The sequence below is a fragment of the Mastigoproctus giganteus genome, chromosome 13, assembly GCF_048544385.1.
Source record: "Mastigoproctus giganteus isolate SK-2022 chromosome 13, ASM4854438v1, whole genome shotgun sequence".
In the NCBI taxonomy this organism is placed as follows: domain Eukaryota; kingdom Metazoa; phylum Arthropoda; class Arachnida; order Uropygi; family Thelyphonidae; genus Mastigoproctus; species Mastigoproctus giganteus.
Genome location: NC_143587.1, coordinates 155,401,464 through 155,425,006, shown reverse-complemented (window position 1 = coordinate 155,425,006; position 23,543 = coordinate 155,401,464). Strand labels below are relative to the sequence as shown.

Sequence of the window (23,543 nt, the reverse complement as noted above, 5' to 3'; positions counted from 1 at the left end):
ACACGAGACATCCCAAAAACTGTTGAAACTTACATGTACGCAGATGACCTTACAATTTCTTGTCAATCTCAAAGTATGAACACCATCGAACGGCAGCTCCAACTTGCTATTACCAAAATACAATCGTGGACTTCACAGAATGGCTACAGACTATCAGAAAAGAAATGTACTCTCACCCACTTTTGCAAGAAACGAGCTCTCCATCCCGATCCGGAATTACAAATAAACAATACTCCAATCCCGCTTGTAAGTACCGTTAAATTCCTTGGAGTGATATTAGATAGCAAGCTGAATTTTCAAGCTCACATCTCTCATTTAAGAAATACATGTCTAAAGCATCTGAATATACTGCGATCAGTCTCGGCTATGTCATGGGGCGCTGATCGGTATACACTATTGCATCTTTATAGAACTTTAATCCGGTCACGGCTAGATTATTGTTGTCCGGTGTATGACTCTGCCAGGAGCACTACTTTACAACGTCTAAATATTGTCCAGCACAGTGCTCTCAGGACTGCGTTGGGCGCTTTTAGGACTTCTCCAATCCAGAGTCTCTATATCGAAGCACATGATCCTCCATTACATCTTCGTAGGAAATCATTACTGCTCCACTATGCTGCTAAGATCCAGAGTCTTCCATCTCACCCCAGTTGGGAGTATCTTTATAATACTCGGTGGGATTTGTTATATGACAGCAAGCCAAGTGAAAACAGACCTGCTTCACTCAGGATTAAAGAGCTTTCTCAGAGTTGGAATATCAATTTAAGCGATATTTTTCAGGACACAACTGCACCTGTGCCACCTTGGACATACGTTTCTTCCTCCCACGATACACATTTTTTGGAGTGGGGAAAGAATACTGTACCTTCCTTTAATATCAGGCAGTTGCACTTAGCTCACACTACTCTGAACTCCCATGCCTGTAAAGTCTATACTGACGGATCCAAAACAGCTACTGCGGTTGGTGCAGCTGCAGTTTTTCCTTCTCTAACGGTTACTGCCTCACTACCATTAGTCTGCAGCGTCTTCACAGCCGAATTATATGCCAACAAATTAGCACTCAGTAAAATTATTGAACTTTCCATCTCACCTGTCATAATTTACACTGACTCGCTCAGTGCTGTTTCTGCCATAAGGAAGAATTTTTCATCTTCTCATCCTACCTTGAAACACATTCATTCTCAGCTTTTTTCCTGCAGTGTGTCTAATCAATCAATCAGTTTTTGCTGGATCCCTGGCCATTCTGGTATTCCGGGAAACGAAAGTGCGGATCTTGCAGCTAAAAATCCTCAACCAGCTGTTCCAGAACATCCTCAGGTTCCTTACACTGATTATAAGCCTGTTATTCGCAAAGCAAGTTACGACAATTGGTCACAGACCTGGAAAAGAAACACCAACAATAAACTTTACCAGATAAAGCAAGAACCAAAGCTGTGGCTCTCAGGCTTTCGACAAAACAGACGAGAGGAAGTAGTACTGGCAAGACTCAGAATTGGACACACTCATCATACTCATCTGTTCCTGCTACTGGGAGAAGATCCACCCCAGTGTTCATCCTGTGACAGTCAACTTACTGTTAGGCATTTCCTCTTTGATTGTCCCCTATATTCAACCATACGGTCAAACACTTTCCAGTCCGTCTCTACGTTGAACCTCTCACATGATTTAACTCATATCCTGGGAAATGAAGCAAACATAAATGAACTTGTAATATTTTTAAAATGTATTGGCCTATATAGGAGTATTTAATTTAACATCAACAGTGTTATATTTCGACTAAATAAACTATGAGCAGACACAATTTGGCCTCAGTAGCCCTTGTGTCGTTAAGCTAAATAACAACAACAACCTAATTATGCATTCTACCAATGAGACACCAATTGGTAAAATGTCGCCCTTTTTTATACAAAAAGGGTTAGACGGGTTAGCAGGTTCACCCAAATCAGTTAAGAGGCTTCGTTCTGGAGACCTTTTAATTGAAACTAAAAATGACCGGCAATCGGAACATCTACTCCGAACAACATCAATCGGAGGAATCCCTATAACAGTGACACCACACAGAACACTCAATTCATCGAGAGGTGTCATTTCGGAGTGGGACCTTCTCGACGTATACGAGGAGGAAATCTGCTCCGAATTAAAACCACAGGGAGTCATTGCCGTCAAGAGAATTACTGCGCGAAGGGATGGAAAAATTGTTAAAACCAGGAGCGTTATCCTGACTTTTAACTCTCCTAAACCTCCTGATGAGATTAAAGCTGGATACATCAATTGTTCAGTGCGTCCATACGTTCCGAACCCTTTACGGTGCTTTAAGTGCCAGAAGTATGGACATTCTCAAATGGCCTGCCGTGGAGTCCTTGCATGCGCTCGATGCGGTGCAAAGGACCACGAAACAACAGCATGTTCAGCCGCAAAACCCACCTGTATTAACTGTGAAGGCGAACACCCGGCCTACTCACGAGCATGCCAGAGGTGGAAAGAAGAAAAAGAAATTCAACGGCTGAAGGCAGAGCTAAATATATCATACCAGGAGGCAAGGAAATCGGTCAAACCCCTGAATATCAACAAACCTACCTACGCCCAGAAGGTAGCAGGAGATGTTCCGTCGGAACTCAGACGGACATGACCATTCCTCCTAAAGAGTCTTTCACTCCCATCGCGCGATATCTCTTAAGTTCTCAAAAACCTGCACAAAAGGACCAATCAGCTGCCACTCCTATATCGGTACCTCCTAATGCCCCACAAGCAATCAAGATAATTACGAAAGAAAAGAATAAGAAAGGGGAAGTCCCCCCCCTAGTACCCAAGAAAAGATGGCTGTCGAGCAGAAGGAGGTACCTGAAGATTCAGTCTTGGAACTCTTTGCGGAGGAGGAAATGGACACGGGACAGCGTCCTTTCTTCCCCAAAAAAGATAAATCCAAGACTGATAAAAGTAAGCCCTCAGCACTTCGGAAGCCGCCTGATGGACCCACCAAGCCAAAATAATGGCTAAATTCCTACAATGGAATTGTCGTGGATTCCGGTGAAATATTGATGACATCAAGGCCCTCCTGCAAAAGCACGAGCCAGTTTGCTTTTGCTTGCAAGAAACATATCTAAAGGCAAATGATGATCCCACCATGCACAACATCACAGTTTTTCGAAAGGATAGAATTGCGGTTGGCTCTGTACATGGGGGAGTGGCTATCCTTGTGGGTAACCAGACCCCAGTGCAGCCCTTGCTAATTACAACCAGCATAGAGGCTGTCGCAATTCGCCTTTCAGTGGGATTTTTATTAACTGTCTGCTCTATCTATTTGCCACCTGGGACTGACATCTCCCAGGCAGACCTTGATGATCTTCTAACGCAGTTGCCTCCCCCTTTCTTACTTCTCGGGGATATGAATGGACATAACACCCTGTGGGGTAGTGCTAACATCAACGGATGGGGACAAGTCATAGAGCGTATGCTCAATGACAATGACCTTTCCCTTCTAAATACTGGAACAAACACCTTCTTCCACATGCCTACCCATACTTTTTCTGCCATTGATTTCTATATCTGCTCCCCTTCTCTACTCCCTTCACTCACTTGGGAGGTGGAGGAGAATCCATACGGAAGCGATCACTTCCCCGTGATAACCTTGTTACACAGTGGGAGACCATGTCTTCCTTTTAGGTTACCACGGTGGAAGATTGATCAGGCTGACTGGACTGCCTTCCAACATCAGGCAAATTTTCATCTTAGCACAGTCAGTCAAGAGTCTATCAATGATGCAGTTAAGTACATCACAGAAAATATTGTCCAAGCAGCTGCTAATGCTGTTCCAACAACATCTGCCCGGTTTCCACCATTTCCTAAACCTTGGTGGAATTCACAATGCACAGCAGCAAAAAAGGCTCAAAACAAAGCGTGGGGGATATTCCGCCGATATCCCACCACGACCAACCTTATAACCTTTAAACGTGCACGAGCCAAAGCACGATATATCCGCCGTCAGAGTCAAAAGGAATCGTGGATCCGTTTTACATCATCTATTAACCAGTCTACCAACTCTAAGGTAGTCTGGGATAAAATCCGGAAAATGAAGGGAAAATATACATCCCACCCTTCTTCAATCCTAGATTATAATGGATGCGCTATTGCAGATCCAACTGCAATAGCTAATTCTCTTGGGGAAACATTCTCTAACATCTCTGCAATATCTTCGTATTCCCCAGAGTTCCTGGTCCTGAAACATAAACTAGAAAAACAAGCACTTAATTTTAAGACCAAGGGCCTCTATGCCTACAACGGGGCATTCACTATAGAGGAACTGAAAAGAGCCCTCACTCTTTCCAAAGCAAGTGCTGTTGGATCAGATGGCATCCATTATGAAATGATTAAACATCTTTCACCAAAATCTATGGATTATCTGCTCCTTCTATATAACAGAATCTTTATTGAAGGGCAATTTACGGTCTCCTGGCGCAAGGCAATCGTTCTTGCCTTTCCTAAGCCAGGAAAGGATCCAAAAATCACCACCAATTGTCGTCCTATTGCTCTGACTAGCTGTCTGTGCAAAATCCTGGAGAGAATGGTTAATTCTCGTTTAATATGGTACTTAGAATCAAATGACCTTCTCTCCAACATCCAGTGCGGCTTCCGAAGGAACCGGTCCACTTTGGACCATCTTATTAGACTGGAAACATCCATTCGGAATGCTTTCCTAAAACGGGAACACTTGGTGTCAGTGTTCTTTGACATGGAGAAAGCGTATGACACAACTTCGAGATTTGGCATCTTAAAAGATCTGCATAGCCTGGGTCTTAGGGGACGACTCCCCATTTTTATTAAAAACTTTTTAGCCAATCGATCTTTCCAAGTTCGTGTGGGATCCTCACTCTCTCGTTCCTTTAGCCAAGAGGAGGGAGTACCACAGGGATCAGTTTTAAGTGTCACGCTTTTCGCCATCAAAATAAATTCCATCACAGAACAACTTCCTCCTACCGTAAACAGTGCCCTCTATGTTGATTACTTTAGCATATTTTGTCAGTCGTGCAACATGAGGGTTATTGAAAGACTACTGCAAAAATCCATTGATCGCCTCAACTCCTGGGCACTTTCAATTGGCTTCAGGTTCTCGCCGGAGAAGACTGTTTGCGTACACTTTTGTCGTAAACGTAATCTTCATCCTGAACCTGAATTAAGGCTCGGACAAAATGCTATTCCAGTAGCAGCGGACACAAAATTCTTGGGACTCGTATTTGATAAAAAGTTGACCTTTCTGGATCACATCCGTCAACTCCGCACAAAGTGCACACGCACGCTTAATATTCTCCGCTCACTCTCCTCTACATCTTGGGGAGCAGACCGATGCAACCTCCTTCGGCTTTACCGTGCACTTGTGCGATCCAAACTTGATTATGGGTCCCAGGTATATTCTTCAGCCAGAGACAGTGCCCTTCGATGGCTGGACCCTGTCCATCACCAGGCTCTTCGTATCGCTACTGGAGCATATAGAACATCTCCTGTCCAGAGTTTATACGTCGAAGCAAACGAACCACCGTTATCGCTTCGACGTAAGCAGTTGTCTCTAAAGTACGCTTTTAAACTGAAATCCCTGCCAGACCATCCTACGTGGCTATCCGTTTTTGAGCCACGATGGGAAAATTTGTACAATACCCGTAAGACTGCTAATCGTCCTTTTGGTATTCGTCTCCAAGAGCTACTCACAGAACTTGATATCAAGGTAGACAAGGTTGCTCAAACACCGAAGCAACCCCTTCCACGCTCATATTCCAATATGTGACTTGTCCCTTAAAAATTGGGGAAAGTCTGACACTCCATCATCGGTCTACCTGCAGCTTTATTCAGCACACCGAGCTGAACATTCTGACTTCGCGCCAGTTTACACAGACGGTTCGAAGTCAGAATAATATGTGGGATCTGCTGCTGTCTTTAGAGACACCACTACATCGGAGCAGATCCCTCTGAATGCAGCATATTTACTGCAGAGCTGCACGCTATAGAGTTAGTCTTGGATCACATTAGTAAATGCCAATACCAACGGTTCATTTTATATTCTGACTCTCTTAGTGTGTTACAGGCTTTAATAACCGTGAGATATAATTCTCATCCAGTTCTGTCTAGTATTCAGCAGAAGATTCACTTCCTCCGTGGACGTTAATATGATATCCGCTTCTGTTGGATTCCTAGCCACATTGGGATTAAGGGAAATGATTTGGCTGACACCGCAGCCAAATCAGCAATTCCCAGTAATAATCGCTGCCTGTCAGTCCCCTATACAGACTACAGGCAAAGAATACACTCCCAATGGCAGGATTTGTGGAATACACAGACTGCAAATAAATTATATCATATAAAGCCTCTAATTGAACCGTGGCAGTCTAGTCTGCGCAGGAATTGTAAGGAGGAAGTTGTTCTTGCCCGGACCCGCATAGGACATAGTCATTTGACACATTCTTTTTTGCTGAGGGCTGATGACCCTCCTATGTGTGAGTCTTGTGGCACAATTTTATCAATTAGACACCTTTTAATCGACTGTCCAGATTTTAGCAATATCCGTTTTACCGTTTTTAATCATCTGACTGAGCCGTATACACTCAGTCAGATTTTATCCGACAATGACCATGTGTCTGCTATTTTTAGTTATTTTAAATCAATAAAGGTTTTTACTTGTATTTAATATTTACATGTTACTGTTATTTCCTTATTGATTTATCTTTTCTACATTTTATACCTTTGTTATTTTATATACTGACATGCTGGTCTAAGTAATTAGGTCAGTGAAAATTGAAATTTTTATATATGACCTTAGTTTGGCACATTATAGCCTTAGTAGCTAATGCGCCAATAAAACCAAAAAAACAAACAAACAAACCTTCGAAATGTCTGCTTGAAGAAACTTAACTTGCTCAGGTACATTTCTGCTATGACACTTAGAATGGCTTCGAATGTCACTAAATATCATTCCAACAACAACAACCAGCAGTTCTACATCCTAAAGTGAGACCTCCAGACCGGTATGCAGTACTCAAGATGTGGCCTGACCATTGCCTTATACAATGGGATAATCACCACCTTATCCCTGCAAGCAAAATTCCTGTATGTCATTGACAAAATCTCATGGCAGCCTGTCTGCAGTGCTCAGAACACTTCCTAACTGACTGCACAATTCCTCCCAGGTCTTTTTTTTTTTCTTTTTTTTTTTTTTTTTTCTTTTTTCACTACCCTGAGTATAGTTCCAAACAGGTGGTGCATTATTCTGGGGTTACTGCTACCCATATGCAGCTTTGTTTCCCTTCCAAAGGAATGCAGTGTCTATACTGCCAACCTTTTTGCTTGCTATAAAGATAGCTCTAGATCACGTAACTGATCTGTCCTGTAAGCAAACGATGATCTATTCTGACTCTTTGAGTGCAATAACAGCGTTAAAAAATTCATCCAAGCCAATCCACCCTGTCTTAAAGCAAATCCGATCACAAATGATTGTGTTACATGCTGCCAACCAATCAGTTACTTTCTGTTGGATACCAGATCATGTAGGCATCAAAGGAAATGAACATGCAGATCTAGCCACTAAACATCCAACCACTGCGTGCTCTCCTAATTACCAAGTGCCGTATACAGACTACAAATCAGTCGTAAAAAAAGACTGTAAAGAACAATGGTTGCAGATCTAGCAGGCTCAGGGCGGTAATAAGCTGCTGCTATTCAAACAGAAACCCCAGTTGTGGGCATCAAATAGGCAAGAGGAGGTGATTCTGGCTAGGATGCGTATTGGGCACACGCATCTAACCCATATTTATCTGCTCGTAGGGGAAGATCTGTCTATTGGTACATATTGTCAGACTGCACTTACAGTGAAGCATATCCTACTAAATTGTAACATTACATTAATGCTCGAAACACAATTTTCATGTTGCTTTCACATCTGCAAGAACCTTTAACATTATCTCATCTGATTGGAGACAATGCAAACCTAGCTGAGTTTTTTGCGTTTAAGAATGCAAAAAAACCCAGCTAGATTTGCACAATTATTAATTAGAATCAGGCACAGTATGGCCTTAGCATCCCTTGTGCCATTAAACAATATCAATTGCCATTTCTCTGCCCATCTACCTAACTTTTCTAGATCCTGTTGCAGTGGCATACTGTTATTACTATAATTAGCCACCCTGCCAACATTTGTATCATCTTGGACATTAAGTCCAATAAGCCTTCATCAGTATCACTGATAAATATAGAAAACAACAATGGGCCTAACACCAAACCCTGGGGGACTCCACTAATAGCAGATGCCAATTGATACTCACCAGATGTGAGCCAGGGGCTCACATCTGCTGAGTATGGGCTTGGCACACCCAGGGTCCTGAGCTGGATATCATCATTCTTCTCTTTTTTGATGATTACCTTCTAACTTCTGACTCTCTCTCTATCTCTCAGGGTAACTCGGAAATTTTTTTTAGCTGGTGCAGCATAAGCCTCAGGCTTCCTTGCACTATATGGCTAGTAATAATAATAATGATTACCACTCTGTCTTCTCCTGCTGAACCATTCCTTTATCCTTAGCAGCAACTTTCCCTTAATGTCACACTGTTCTAATTTATACTACAATCTTTTATGTGCAATATGGTCCTACATTATAGGGTACTGTAATACCAATGCTTTCTTTATAGTTTACAGTGCAGTGAAATAAAATGTTACAATGTAAATCTTTAAAAGAAAGAGCAGAAACAGTTGAAACTTTCATCTTAATGCAGATTTCACTATGGTAAGTTCACTTGTATTCTGGAGTATATGGTATTCTCTCCGGTACATAAATGTTTTGTACTTTGAATTGCTTATGAGTGTATATGTCATAGATGAAATTAATGTGATTTAATTTTTTAGAGTCTAGGTTTTCACAAGCAATTCGGAGGCTAGTCAACAGAGAGGAAGATAAGGTATGTTTTTTGGTGTAAAGTATGTGCTATAACCAAAATATTAACTTTGTAATATCTTTTTTTAGTGTGCCATAGATTTGTCAGATTTTATCAAACAATGACCATGTGTCAGCTATTCTTAGTTAGTTAAAACATTAAGCTTTTTTAATCTCTTTCATTTAAAATGTTGTCCTTTTTATGCCTTTTTTTTTTTTTTTTTTTTACATATTTTTATGCTTATACATTTTTGACTTAGTGACCTAATTTTAACTGTTAAATTTTAAACAGCCTGGTTTTTTTTTTTTTTTTTATGAAAACCCCAAACACGAAATGTATCAAAACCTATAGTACTTAGTACTGTGCATGGGTTGAAGGTGAAGTATGGGGGGAGGGGGGGGGATGCTGGAAACTTTGCTCTAGAGACTAAACATGGGTTTCACCACTTCAAGCTTCCAATAAGCAAAGTGGTTGTATTTCACCGGTTGATGAAAGTCATCTACCACCTTGGCACAGTATAGGTTTGCTAATATATGTGCGAAAACCAAACCATGGTGAGCAGTGCAAGATAAATTTTGCTGCTACTACTGGCTCCTTCCTATCCATACATAACCCTTTTTCATTAATAGAACTTGCACGGTCATTACATAACTCTACTAGCAATGCTGTGGTCCTGGAATAGCATATGCTACCATCATGCAGCAATGACATAACAGGTTCTCAGTGAGAAAGCAGCCTTGACTTTCCTGTTGATCTTTTACAACTGAATATTTAAAGAAAACACATCCACTTAGCATTAGCAAAGGCATATGATGCAAGGAAGCAAGCTTACATAGCATCAGCCAAAAAAAAAAAAAAAAAAACTTCTAATTTCACCCATCCACTCGCTCCAAATGTTTGTCTAGTTCTGCCTTGAATCTATTTAAGCTATCAACTTCTACAATGATAGATGGAAGTTTTTTCCAGCAATCAACCACTGCTGGCTAAAGGCAAACTTCCGCACATCTATCCTACAACTGTCTTTCCTCAATTTGAATTTATGCCCTCCCAGGCAATTATTCTGAGCAAGAGGAAGAATCCCATCAACATTGAGCAGATTGGAACAGAAGTTAAACAGGTCTGTAATTACCTGTGTCTCCCTTTGCAGGTCAGCTTTATCTTTGGCTGAAGTGACAACAGAACCATCTGGTTTGGACAGAGGTGGGAGCAGAGATGTGCAAATGCAACCCCAATCCTTTGTGGATTGGGGTTGCATTTGCACATCTCCAGTCCATGGGTACCTCCCCTGAGTCCAAGGAAGCTCTCATAATTATGGCTAAGGGTTTGTTTACTTTCTTTGCTGCCTCCTTTAATATAACTGGATAGATCCCATCCACACCACCCCAGGTGCTTTTTTATGTTTATCTTTAACAATTTCTTCTCCACTTTACTCTCAGTTATTACAAGATTATCTAGCTTACTGCCAGAGTTTAATACACCTCTGGCATTCCCCTTCCTGAATAACTCCTCATGTATGAACGTAGATGCAAAATATTCATTTACTTTCTGTATCATTCAGTTGTGTTAGCCAGCGAAAATCAAGGAAAGACCTCCACCCCCACCAAATAATTACGGAATAGAAGCCTTTCACACTCAGACCTACATAATTTTGGCTATAGAAAACCTATCAAAATCGTTTTCCCATCAGAATACATATCAGACACACCCACTTATCACATCTACATCTGCTCACAAAAAAAGATCCTCTGGCATGTCCTAATCTGTTTCATCTTACTACTGAATATGAGAGGGTATTGTTGGTGAAATCTGTATTCCAGTATTCCACTTTTTACCTCACCAAGTGAGCTGAGTGACTCATTCAGGAATGAGTTTGTGTTTAATGGACTGAAACAAGGCAAGGCTGTTTGCATGGTATCATCCTACTTGCTAGCATCTTGGAGACGCACAAGCCCTTATGTCAGTTTGATTGCAGCTTTGAAGATCAACTCAGGCAGTGCAGAGATTAGCTGTAATTATCTTGGTTTTTTTTTTTTTTATGTGAACCCCAAACACAAGAGGTATTAGAACCTATAGTACTTAGTACCGTGCTTGGGTTGGAGGTTGAGAAGACGAAAGAAGATATTTGTTGACATTGGACTTGAACTTCTGTAGATTGTAATTTTCAGGAAATACGTATGAAGGAAGGTTGTTCCAAAAAACGGCAGTTGAATGAATAAATGAGGAAGATGAAAAGTTGGTTCTGTGGGTTTGAAGTTGGACAGTAAATGGATGTTGGCTGGTGGCGGCACATGTTTGGACTGTTTTGAAAGAGAGAGCAGGAATTATAGAAGCCAATTCAGAAGAACAGTGCCCATGGAAGTATCTGTAGAAGAGGCATGCATCAGAAACAGTACGTCTATGAGAAAGCGAGTGGAGAGACTCTGTTAGAGATGAATCATTAATTAACCTAACTGCCCTCTTCTGAATGGAATCAAGAAACCTGAGAGAGGTTTTGGGGGCACCACCCCAGATGTGGGAACAATATTCCATGGCAGGGCGGATTTGCGATTTATACAGAGTGAGCAGCTGTTTGGAAGAAAAGTAACGCAGAGAGCAAAAGAGAAAACCAAGTTTTTTAGATGCAGAGGAAGCAATATTTGTAATGTGCTTGTGCCAAGAGAGATTAGAAGTCAGGTTAATCCCCAAAAGAGATATATCATTTTGCCTAGAAATCAGAGTGTCACTAAAGATAAGCATAGGAGCAGAAGAATCCTTTTTGCGAGATATAAGACAAGACTGAGTTTTAGAAGGGTTGAAATCAACTGAGTTGTCTTTGCCTCACTGGAGAATTATCTGAAGATCGGCATTTAAGGAATTGGTAACAGATTTTCGAGAAGTTGAAGCTGATTGAGCAGGACAAGCTTTCTCAAAATGGAAAGTGGAATGCAATGTGCTATCATCGGCAAAACTATGGATAGGATTTCCAGTTAATGGAAGAAGGTCATTAATGTACAAGAGGAAAAGAGTGGAGGAAAGAACTGAATCTTGGGGGACACCGGCATTAGTGGAGAAGTTAGAAGACAGAGAGCCATCTACCGTCACCCTCGGTGAGCGATCAGAGAGAAAACTGGATAATCAATTACTAAAAACAGTTGGAAAACCATAAGATGGAAGCTTGTTTAGAAGACCTTTATGCCAAACACGATCAAAAGCCTTTGAGATGTCAAGAGCAACTACCTGTGTTTCACCGAACCTTTCCATTGAATTAGTCCATAAATGGGTAACATAAGCCAAAATATCACCAGTGGATCGACACTGACGGAATCCATACTGGCGATCGTTGATCAGACGGAAGGTTTCTAGGTAGTTTAAGAGTTGGCGGTTAATTGATTTCTACATTACTTTAGAAAGAAAGAGTAGAAGTAATTGCAATGGGACGATAATTGGATGGGAGGGATTTGTCACCCTTTTTAGGAACTGGCTGGATATGAGCAAATTTCCAAGCAGAAGGAAAAACACCTTTGGAATAAGAAAGTGAAAAAAGGCGGCAAAGAATAGGAGTAAGTTCAGGAGCAGAGGTTTTGAGAACAAGTGGAGAAATACCATCAGGACTTGGAGCTTTCTTAGCATCAAGATTCATCAAAATCCTTCTGATATCCTTTTGACGGAAGACCACAGGAGGCATTGAATGGAGCGTGTTGGGAATGGTGGGAGGTGTTTTACCAAGATCATTAATACATGAGCTGGACGAAAAATGGGATGCTAGCAGGTCAGCTTTATCCTTGGCTGAAGTGACAACAGAACCATCTGGTTTGGACAGAGGTGGGAGCAGAGATGGGCAAAAGTTGCGGCCAATAGCTTTGGCAAGAGACCAGAATGCTCGGCTACCATTAGGGCAAGAAGCAAGTTTTCTACTCTTAGCCTCTTCAAAATCTAGTTTGGACTGATTAATAACTGCTTTACAATTGTTGCGAGCTTTGGTGTAGGCAGAAAATGAAACTGAAGAATTCGAAACAAGCCAATTACGATATGCAACATTCTTCTCTTGAACAGCCTTAGCACATTTATTGGAAAACCAAGGTTTAGATAAAGGAAAAGATTTTAAAGTGGAGTGTGGGATAAAGGATTCCATTCTTGCAAGAATAATTTCACTGACACGATCTGAACAAACGTTGACATCAGAAGTTTTGAAACAGTAATCCGACCAAGGAAAAGAAGAAAAGAAGTCTCGCAGGTCATCCCATTTTGCATTCTTGTAATGCCAAACAACACGAGGTTGGGAATAGCCATGAGATAAAGGTTCCATTGGAGAAGAGACAATCACCAAGTTGTGATTTGAAGTGCCTAAAGGACCTCTCACTTCAACTGTGTACTTAGAAGGGATGTTTGTGAGAAAAAGATCAAGCGTATTGGCTGTATGATTAGGATTGTCCGGAATTCTTGTAGGTAACTGAACAATCTGTGCTAGGTCATTAGTAATTGCAAAAGCCTCAGCATCTCGACCTGCTGGGTCGGTGTGACTAGAAAACGGAAGTCAGCTGGAGTTGTGAACATTAAAATCACCAAGGAAAATTACCTCACTGTTAGGAAAGTTGGACTGGAGAAAGTCAAGTTGCAAAGAGAGGAAATCAAAGAGCTCCAAGTGATTAGTGGAGTTGGGAGAACATTAGAGACAACAGATGAATTTGACACAATGGAGTAGAGAGATTTTAAGCCAGAGAAGATCAAAGAGAGGAGATTCCAAATTTCCAAGTCTCTGACAGGGAATATCAGAACGGACATATGCACAAGTACCACTTTTGAGGCGAAAAGAATCATACAGCGAATAATTTGGGCATCTGAGATGAGCAGTAGTTGAATCAGCTGATACCTGAGATTCTGTCAGAAAAAGTACATGGGGTTTGGCAGACTGCCAGTGGAAATGGACATCGTTGAGATTAGAATTGAGACCACGTATATTTGTGAAATGAATTAGGAAGTGCTTGGGAGGTTTAGATCTTTTCACAGATAAGCTTGCTCTATTATTTTGACAATTCTTGGTGTATTCAATAGTAAGAAAAAGTGGGTGGGACATGCTGTATGAAGTAATGAAATTTTTGGATATGGCATACACGTGGTAAGAATATACCCAGATCCTTGACATAGTGTGTATGCGGGGAGCATTGCCTTCGACAATGCTCCCCGCATACACACTACACGGACTCCCTCCAGTCACTATCTGGCAGAGTAGAGGTAGCAAGATTATACAGTAGCTGATCCGGAAGCCTCCTAAAGAGTTACCAATAGGTTCGGTCCAGTGTACTAACTAGTGGCCAGCCTGCGAACACCGTTTTAGAGCTGTACCCTCGAAATGTAAGGAATATTGTATCTCGCCACGACGTTCATCATAACCTCAAAAGTCATCAATCATACTGCATGATGGAAGAGATAGGGAAGGGTTGACCGGAACTTAGCTCTAGAGACTAAACATGGGTTCCACCACTTCAAGCCTCCAATAAGCAAAGTGGTGGTATTTCACCGGTTGATGAGAGTCATCTACCACCTAGTACTGCCTGGTAACATAGAGGGGCTGCGTTCCTCCATGTGGTGTGGGCGCCACACCTCTACCCCTGCTTACGTTGGTTCACACCTAGGTGGTCACCCACCATGTACTTGTGCATGGAGGTTATACCCAGGATTACTAACAGTCCCACCATTGTGAAGGTGCAAGCAGAGGATTTGGCTGTCACAGACCGTCCGGACTTCGCCGAAATTGGGTTCACTTGACTTGAGTGTCACCCGAATATCAGTTCCATCAGCGTTTTAGACTCCCAGGTAGCAAGTACTTGTCTGGCATATCTGAGAGAATGTCTGTGATAACCTCTAGGACCAGTTAAAATGGTATTTTTTTCATCTACAGTTATCAAAACTGATGATGAAAAAATGACTGTTCGCTGGGACAGTTTCACACTTGGTTATGCACGTGAGAGAGGGAATCAGTACCAGGCAATTCACAGGGTGGACACAAAGTTGTATCCAAACGAAGGAAGTGTAAATATGTAGATTTTTTTCATGATAACATAGGCAGATGACACCAAATCTGATGATTTGTAAATGGTGCTGGAATTGTTTTTTCTTTCTTTACAAACAAAGTTATTACTTCTTTAATGCACTATACTTGCAGCTGAGCTGTGTGCAGTCTGTTTAGCAATGAACATATAATTTCTTCTTTTGGCCTGCAGTAATCTATACAAATTCCTTAGTGCAGTATCCGTTACACAAAATAATATCTTTGTCATCCGGTACTAAAAGATGTGTGGTCTTAACTTTGCCACGTTCAAGAATATAAAATGGAAACAACTTTTTTGCTGAATACCAGGTGACTGTAGTATCTAAGGAATTGAACAAGTAGATATGGCAGCCAAACAGACCAGTTTGTTGTCACTGTCTCTCTCTGCCTAGTTCCTCACCCAGATCATAAGAACACAATCCAAAACTCACAAAAATTGAATAGACAGAGATGGGGAGTGAACAAACAAACTCTGCCAAGTGAAACTAACTGCAAATATATAGATATTGAGTTCCCAGTGAAACTTTTCTGCAGCAGCATGTTTGAGAGGCAAACAGAGAGTAATACTCTTGATCTGGTTATCACCAACTGATGATGTTACCAATAGCAAATTCTAAGTGGGAAGCATTCAAGGAAGTGAACTACTAGGCTTTTCATGCCAATTAAGAGAGAGAATCTTTTTTTATTGCACCACCTTCAATTGTGACAGTTGCATGAGTGGTTCATGTTGCAATGTCTCTTCACGGCAGAGAGAGACAGTGACAACAAACTAGTCTGTTTGGCTGCCATATCTGCTCGTTCATTGCCTTAGATACTACAGTCACTTGGTATCCAGCAAAAAGTTGTTTCCATTTTATATTCTTGAAGGTGGCAAAGTTAAGGCCACAAATCTTTTAATAATAAGAAATATTGTTCAAGGTTTAGGCCTAAATGGATGTTAAATGAACTAATGAGACTCGTGACAGAGAAGAAAAATGCATTGGATGCATTTAAATTATCAGGTGACACAGAAGCCTATGGCACATATAAGCTAGTCTGTAATTAAGACACAAAGGAGATTGTGCAAGCGAAGGCAGATTACGAGAAATCTTTGCAGAGGATGCTAAGAAAAACAGCAAGGGCTTCTTTACTTATATAAATTCTAGAAGAAAGGGGATCAACCGGATTGATCCACTTGATATCGATGGTTCGACTGTTGATGATCCTGCTCAGATAGCTTATCTGAATGAGTATTTCGCACCTACATTCGCACATCAGGAGTCATTAAAGGAGGAAAATGCCGGAAGTTTATCAAACTGTAACAGGGTGCTTAATGATGAGAGTAAAGTGGAAGAAAAATTGTTGAAGTTAAACGTAAGAAAGGCACCTGGGGTGAATGGGATCTATCCAGTTATATTAAAGGATGTGGCGAAGGAAGTAAGCAAACCCTTAGCCATAATTATGAGAGCATCCTTGAACTTAGGGGAAGTCCCCATGGACTGGAGATGTGCAAATGTATCCCTAATTCACAAAGTGGGATCTAAGGGTGACACAAGTAATTACAGACCAGTTAGTTTAACTTCTGTTCCTGGGAAAATAGTGAAGTCACTGATTAAAGATGCATTGCAGGATCATCTGGACAAGACTGCAGCAATAATTCAGATGGCCCCGGGTGCCAAGCAAATTGTGACCAGGTGATTATCTGTGCGATCTTTCAGTAAGTGATCTTCATAAAGCAACTAGTAGTTCTTTTTAATTTCCAGCGTTTTCAAAAAAACTGTTTATTTCATAGAAGCTCTTCTACCAAAAAGTTTTTGTAGAGAGAGAGTCTGGAAGGAAATCCACCTTTCTTTTATATTTTTCTTTCCTGAGTACTAATCCTTACTAAACTCCATTTGGTCACACCAGGCACTGCTCCTGCCTTGTTGTGGCGGGACCGGAAACCTTGTCAGAAAAGTTGAACTGCCAAGGGCAAAAAGGAGCAAAATGTGTTTCCACCTTTAGAGCTGACAAGCTGCTGCTCCCCCAGATTAGCATCACTGGGATCCAATGCCCATACCTTGGTTCCAGGCTTACATCATTGAAATCTGACATGTGCAGCCGTGCGCCGCAACCTGTGGAAATTCGGAAAGGGGGATCCTGGTGGGTGAGGGGTCCAGCCCTAATATACCACTTTGGCCCCTGCTTCGACAAGAGGTTGGTCCCGGACCAGCCTGACTGGGATCAATCGGCAGGTGGTTCTTACTGCTAGGGTCAACTGCGTTCCAATAAGTCTCCCTCTCTCTGGTCCTGGGATGGGATCAAGGCTTATTGGAAACGTGGGTATGGTGCTCCTAAGCGAACTTGGCGTCCCATTCGTGTACGCAGTACCTCCTAGTTCGAGTGATCGTCCCCTCATAGGGCTCCGTGGTGGGTGAGGTACTTAGGGGTTCGGAAATTTTTATCTTACTCCTATGAGTAATTTAAATCCTCCTTCTTCTGAGGTCCCAACAAGGCCCCTACCTAATCGATCATCAGATGATAGTGACACCAATTCTGTTAAAAGAGCCAGAGCTGAGGAGAACACACTATTTGTGACATCTCTTTTCCTCATTCTCCATTCCACCGGAGAGCAGTCAATTGGGAAAATGCCACCTTTCTTTATCCAGAAAGGATTACAAGGGGTGGCAGGTTCACCTAAATCGGTAAAACGTCTGCGTTCTGGAGATATTTTAGTCGAAGCATCAAATACAAAGCATGCTGAAAAAATTGAAAGCCACATCTATAGGGGGAATACCTATCATCGTAACCCTTCACAAAACTCGTCACAAGGTGTCATATCAGAGTGGGATCTTCTTCACGTTTCTGAAGAAGAGATCTGCTCTGAATTAAAAGAACAAGGAGTGACAGCTGTGAAGCGAATATCCATGTAAAAGGATGGGAATCTCGTTCCTACCCTTAGGGCATCGGAAATTTTCTCTTTACTCCTATGAGTAATTTAAATCTTTCAAACCCCTCTGGGGCCTCTACGAGGTCCCTACCTGAAATTGATGACGATAACATAACATCAAAAAAGAAACACCAAACAGAAGCTGCACCACCACCTCCTGTACCTCGATTCCTTATCACTCATTCTACCGGTGAAAAGGAAATAGGTAAAATGTTGCCTTTCTTCATTCAGAAGAGTCTTGATGGGCTGGCAGGGTCCCCGAAGTCGGTAAAGCGACTTAGATCGGGTGACCTTTTAGTAGAAACTTCTTCAGTGCGACATTCGGAATGGCTTCTTCAAGCAACATCTCTTGGGGGCATTCCAATTAAGATATCACACACAGGACATTGAATACATTGCATGGTGTAATTGCCGAGTGGGATCTTCTTGAAACATCTGGAGAGGAGATATGCACCTAGTTGAGAGATCAAGGAGTAACAGTTGTTAAGAGGATATTTATGCATAAGGAGGGAAAACTAGTTCCAACTATGGTTATCCTTACATTTAACACTCCTAAACCTCCTACTTCCATCAAGGCTGTATATTCCAAACCCTTTGTGATGTTTCAGATGCCAAAAATATGGTCACTCTCAGATGTCGTGTCGTGGATCACCTGCTTGCGTCCGCTGTGGAGCAAAAGAGCATGACACAAAGGAATGTTCTGCCTAAAAACCATCGTGCTTGAATTGTGGCGGCGAACACCCTGCATATTCAAGAGCATACTAAAGATGGAAAGAAGAAAAACAAATTCAAAAAATCAAGACGGAACAGAACATCCCATATGCGGAAGAAAAGAAACAGATAACCTCAGTAAACAGTGGAAAATCTTATGCACAAGCAGTTTTGAGGAAGGTTTCAACTTCAACGCAAACTGATATTTCAGTCTCGCCACATGATTCTTTACACCACAAGCCCGATACTTGTTGACACAAACCCAGCAAAATAAAGCCGTGGCTACTCCCATTTCAATACCAACCAAGGGAGTAGCACCTAAAGAAAAATCTCCTCCAACTAAAACCCCACCTCTTATTAGCGAGATCCAGGAGGTAATGGAGTTAAATGAAGAAGAGGAAAGCGTGGAAGAATCTGTATTGGATCTTCATCCTGAGGAAGAAATGGATATTGAGCACCCTCGATTTCCTAAAGGCAGAGTAAAATCCAAAGCAGGCCAATCAAAACCCGCATCACTTCGGAAACCAACCAGCGGTTCCACTAATTCCATGCAATAATGGCTAAATTATTACAATGGAATTGTCGTGGATTCCGAAGAAATATAGAGGATGTCAAAATGCTAATGCACAAATACGAACCTGTTTGCTTTTGCCTGCAAGAAACATACCTAAAAGCAAATGATGACCCTATCATGCGAAATTTTACTGCTATTCGTAAAGACAGAAACGGGGATGGCCTGGCCTATGGAGGAATTGCATTCCTTGTGGGCAACCATACCCCTTTCTCAAGTACAGGTCACTGTTGAAAAAAAGCCGTGAATTAGGGTTGAATTTGAAAGTGTCTGCAATTCTGCCCACACACGATAGGAGGGAGTATATGATGAGAGACTTGTCGATCAATCCAGCCCTGGAAAGATTGTGCAAGGCTCAAGGGGTAGAATTTTTTTCAGCCTGGACTGTACTTGTTAACAGGAGAGACTGCTTTTACAGGGATGGGATACACTTAAATAGAAAGGGTGCAAGAATATTTGCTGATGCTATCGAGGCAGTGTTAGGTGGGTTGGAAAACTGCTAGCTTTGGGGGATACAAAGACTAACAGATTAACAGTAGCCACTGGCAGAGATAAAAGTGATTCTGGCAGTGCTTCTATTGGAATAAGCAGAAGCCTGAAAAACAAGATGCAGGATATTTCAGAGACTGCTGGGAGTCATTGCGGTACAAGTAAACACAAGTACAGGTTGTGTTAGGGTAGTTAGAATAGGAACAGGTGCATGTACACCAATGCTAGGAGTTTGGTAAATAAAAATTGACGAATTTCAGGTATTGCTCAAAGCATCAAAGGCAGATATTGTTGGGATATCAGAGACATGGTGTCACACAGATATAAGGAATGCAGAACTGGAATTTGGGGAGTACAACGTCTACAGAAAGGATAGGAAGGGAGGAGGGGTTATGCCATTAGTTAAGAAACACATAAAATCCAAGGAAGTGAAGCCAGTCGACATTGCTGGACAGTGCAGTGTCGAGTCAGTTTGGTGTGACATAAGCATTGAGAGATTAAAATTGAGAGTAGGAGTGTGCTATAGGCCTAATGACTCTGATGAGTATAATAAGAAACTATACAGGGAAATAGTGGGCCAGTACATCAGAGAGTCTTATAATGGGGGATTTTAATTTCCCAGATATTGACTGGAATTTGTGGGTTGGTCACTCACACACTAGCAAGGCTTTTGTGGATTTATTGGATGATTGTTTTCTACATCAGCATGTTCGGGAGGCAACTAGAGGGAGTAATACTCTTGATTTGATTACCAGTAGTGATTCTTCATGCATTAAGAATCTGCAGATAAAGGAACCACTAGGTGGCAGCGATCACAGTGTGCTGAAGTGGGATTTACTCAAACATGTAACTACCATTAGGGGTAAAGGGAAGGGTTATTGCTTTCACAAAGGCGACTACGATGGACTGAGACAGTATTTAAATTCTATACAGTGGGACCAACAGCAAATTCTAAAAGGGAAGCACTCAAAGAACTTATCTTGGAAGCTACTAGGCTTTACATACTAACTAAGAAATATTGTTCAAGGTTTAGGCCTAAATGGATGTCAGATGAACTAATGAGACATATTACAGAGAAGAAAAATGCATGGGATACATATAAATTAACACGTGACACAGAAGCCTATGATAGATACAAGTTGATCTGTAATCAAGTTACAAAGGAGGTTAGGCAGGCAAAGGCAGATTACGAGAAATCTTTGGCAAGGGATGCAAAGAAAAACAGCAAAGAGTTCTTTATTTATGTAAACTCTAGAAGGAAGAGGATGAATCAGATTGGTCCACTTGATATCGATGGGTCAACTGTTGATGATCCTGCTCAGGTAGCTAACAAACTTAATGAATATTTTGCATCGAAATTCACACATGAGGAGTTGTTCAGCAAGGGGAATGTCAGAGGTGTATTCAACTCTGGCAGTAAACTTGAGAATCTTGTAGTAACTGAGAGTAAAGCGGAGGAGAAATTGTTGAAGATACACAAGAAAGGCACCTGGGGTGGATGGGATCTATCCAGTTATATTAAAGGAGGCAGCAAAGGAAGTATGCAAACCCTTAGCCATAATTATGAGAGCTTCCTTGGACTCAGGGGAGGTACCCACAGACTGGAGATGTGAAAATATGACCCCAATTCACAAAGGAGGATCAAATGCCGACACAAGTAATTATAGACCTGTGAGTTTAACTTCTGTTCCAGGAAAATTAATGGAGGCATGGTTAAAGAAGCACTGCAGAATCATCTAGAGAAGACTTCAATTATAGCTCAGACAGCATGGTTTTGTTATGCGGAAGTCTTGCTTGACCAATGTGATTGGATACTATGATGCAGTCACAAAAGAACTGGATGCCGGGAAATAACTTTGATATTATATACTTGGATCTTAGAAAGGCTTTTGATACTGTTGCACATGGAAGACTGCTGCACAAATTGGAGCAGTGTGGCATTGGAGGCAAATTGCTGCTATTTATAAAGGGATGGTTGATTGGGAGAAGACAGAGTGGTAATCAATGGACACTGCTCTTCGTGGACTAATGTTATTAGTGGAGTCCCTCAGGGTTCAGTGTTGGGTCCATTATTGTTTTCTGTATTTATAAATGATATTGATGATGGTATATCAAGCTTAATGTCCAGGTTTCCAGATAGGTTGGCAGGGTTGTCAAGGACACTACGCTGCTGCAACAGGATCTGGAAAGGTTGAGCAGATGGGCTGAGAGGTGGCAAATGAAGTTTAACATTGACAAATGTAAAGTACTACATATGGGAAACAGCAACACCAGAGCAATGTATCAAACTCTGTGGTACTACACTGACAGTGATAGAGAATGAAAAGAACCTGGGAGTAATTGTGCAGGTAGATATGAAGTTTTCTGAGCAGTGCAGACAGGCTGCAAGAGTAGCTTATGGTGTCTTGTCAATGATATACAGGAATTTTTTTGGCAGGGATAAGGAGGTGATTATTCCCTTGTATAAGGCAATGGTCGGGCTACACCTTGAGTACTGTATACAGGTCTGGAGGCCTCATTTCAAGAAGGATGTAGAGCTGCTGGAACGAGTACAGAGAAGGGCAACAAGATTTGAATGGAACAAAGGGTTGCTCTTACGAAGACAGGCTTAAGTTTTGCAAATTACAGTGTCTGGAGACTAGGCACCGGCAAGGTGATCTGATAGTGGTGTATAAAGCCTTGAATGGTTTGAGCATGCTCAATGCTGATGGGATTCTCCCTCTTGCTCAGAATAATCAGCTGAGAGGACATAAATTCAAATTGAGGAACGACAGATATAGGATAGATGTATGGAAATTTGCCTTTAGCCAGCAAGTAGTTGGTTGGTGGAACAGACTTCCATCCCTTATTGTGGAAGTTGATAGCCTAAATAAATTTAAGGCTTAGCTGGACAGGTATTTCGAACGAACGGAGGTGTGAAGTGAAGTGGAAGTTTTTTTTTTTTTTTGGCTGATGCTGCATAAGCTTGCTTTCTTGCGTCATATGCCTCTACTAATGCTAAGTTCAATTGAACACTAACTTAGAAGCATTCTTAGACCATTCGCTTAGCAATCGGGTCTTTTCTCACAATATATTCTATTTATTTGCCTCCTTGGACACATTTCCCAGGCAGATGTTGACAATTTTATTACGCAATTGCCGTCCCCTTTTCTACTTCTTGGAGACTTTAACGGACATAGTACCCTGTGGGATAGTGCAGAAACTAATGAACGAGGTTGTATTGTTGAACATGAAAGGCCATTGTTGTCTCGACAATAACGGCCTTTTGTTACTAAATATGGAAATCAACACCTATTTCCATATGCCTACCCGTACTTTCTCTGCCATCGATCTCTGCATCTGCTCACCTTCTTTACTACCTATGCTTTCCTGGGAAGTAGAACAGAATCCTCATGAAAGTGATCACTTCTCCGTAATATCTACCATAGTGGATGGACAACCTTGTCATCCATTTAGAATTCCACAGTGGAAGTATGATCAAGCAGACTGGAGTACATTTTCACGGCTTAAGGAATTTGATCCTCTCCAAATTTGACAGGAATCAGTTGATGAAGCAGTGAAGTATATCACAGAGTGTATTATCCATGTAGCAGAAATTGCAATTCCAAAAACATCCTCCCGATTTCCACTTTTTCCAAAGTCATGGTGGAACCAAGGGTGTAAAGAAGCAAGAAAGTTACAAAACCGGGAATGAGGAAAATTTCGATGTTACCCCACAACCAAAAATCTTATAGCCTTTAAACGTGCTCGTGCCAAAGCACAATTTATATGCTGACAGTGCCAAAAGGAATGCTGGGTGAAGTTTGCATCCTCAATTAACCAGATGACTAGTGCCAAAGTCGTCTGGGATAAAATTCGGAAAGATGAAGGATAAATACACATCAGTTCCCTCATCTATGTTACAACATAATGGTTGTACGTTAGCAG

The 23,543-nt window shown here is 41.5% G+C and overlaps 1 protein-coding gene across 1 annotated transcript in view; it reads left to right on the top strand.

Moving 5' to 3' along the window:
- Window positions 1-23,543, top strand: part of pkaap (A-kinase anchoring protein pkaap) — a 392,730-nt gene that overhangs the window by 322,325 nt on the left and 46,862 nt on the right. Inside the window, exon 12 of the mRNA XM_090388075.1 lies at window positions 8,881-8,933. Coding sequence (XP_090244201.1) covers window positions 8,881-8,933 — 53 coding nt within the window. The remainder of the gene's footprint in view (window positions 1-8,880; window positions 8,934-23,543) is intronic.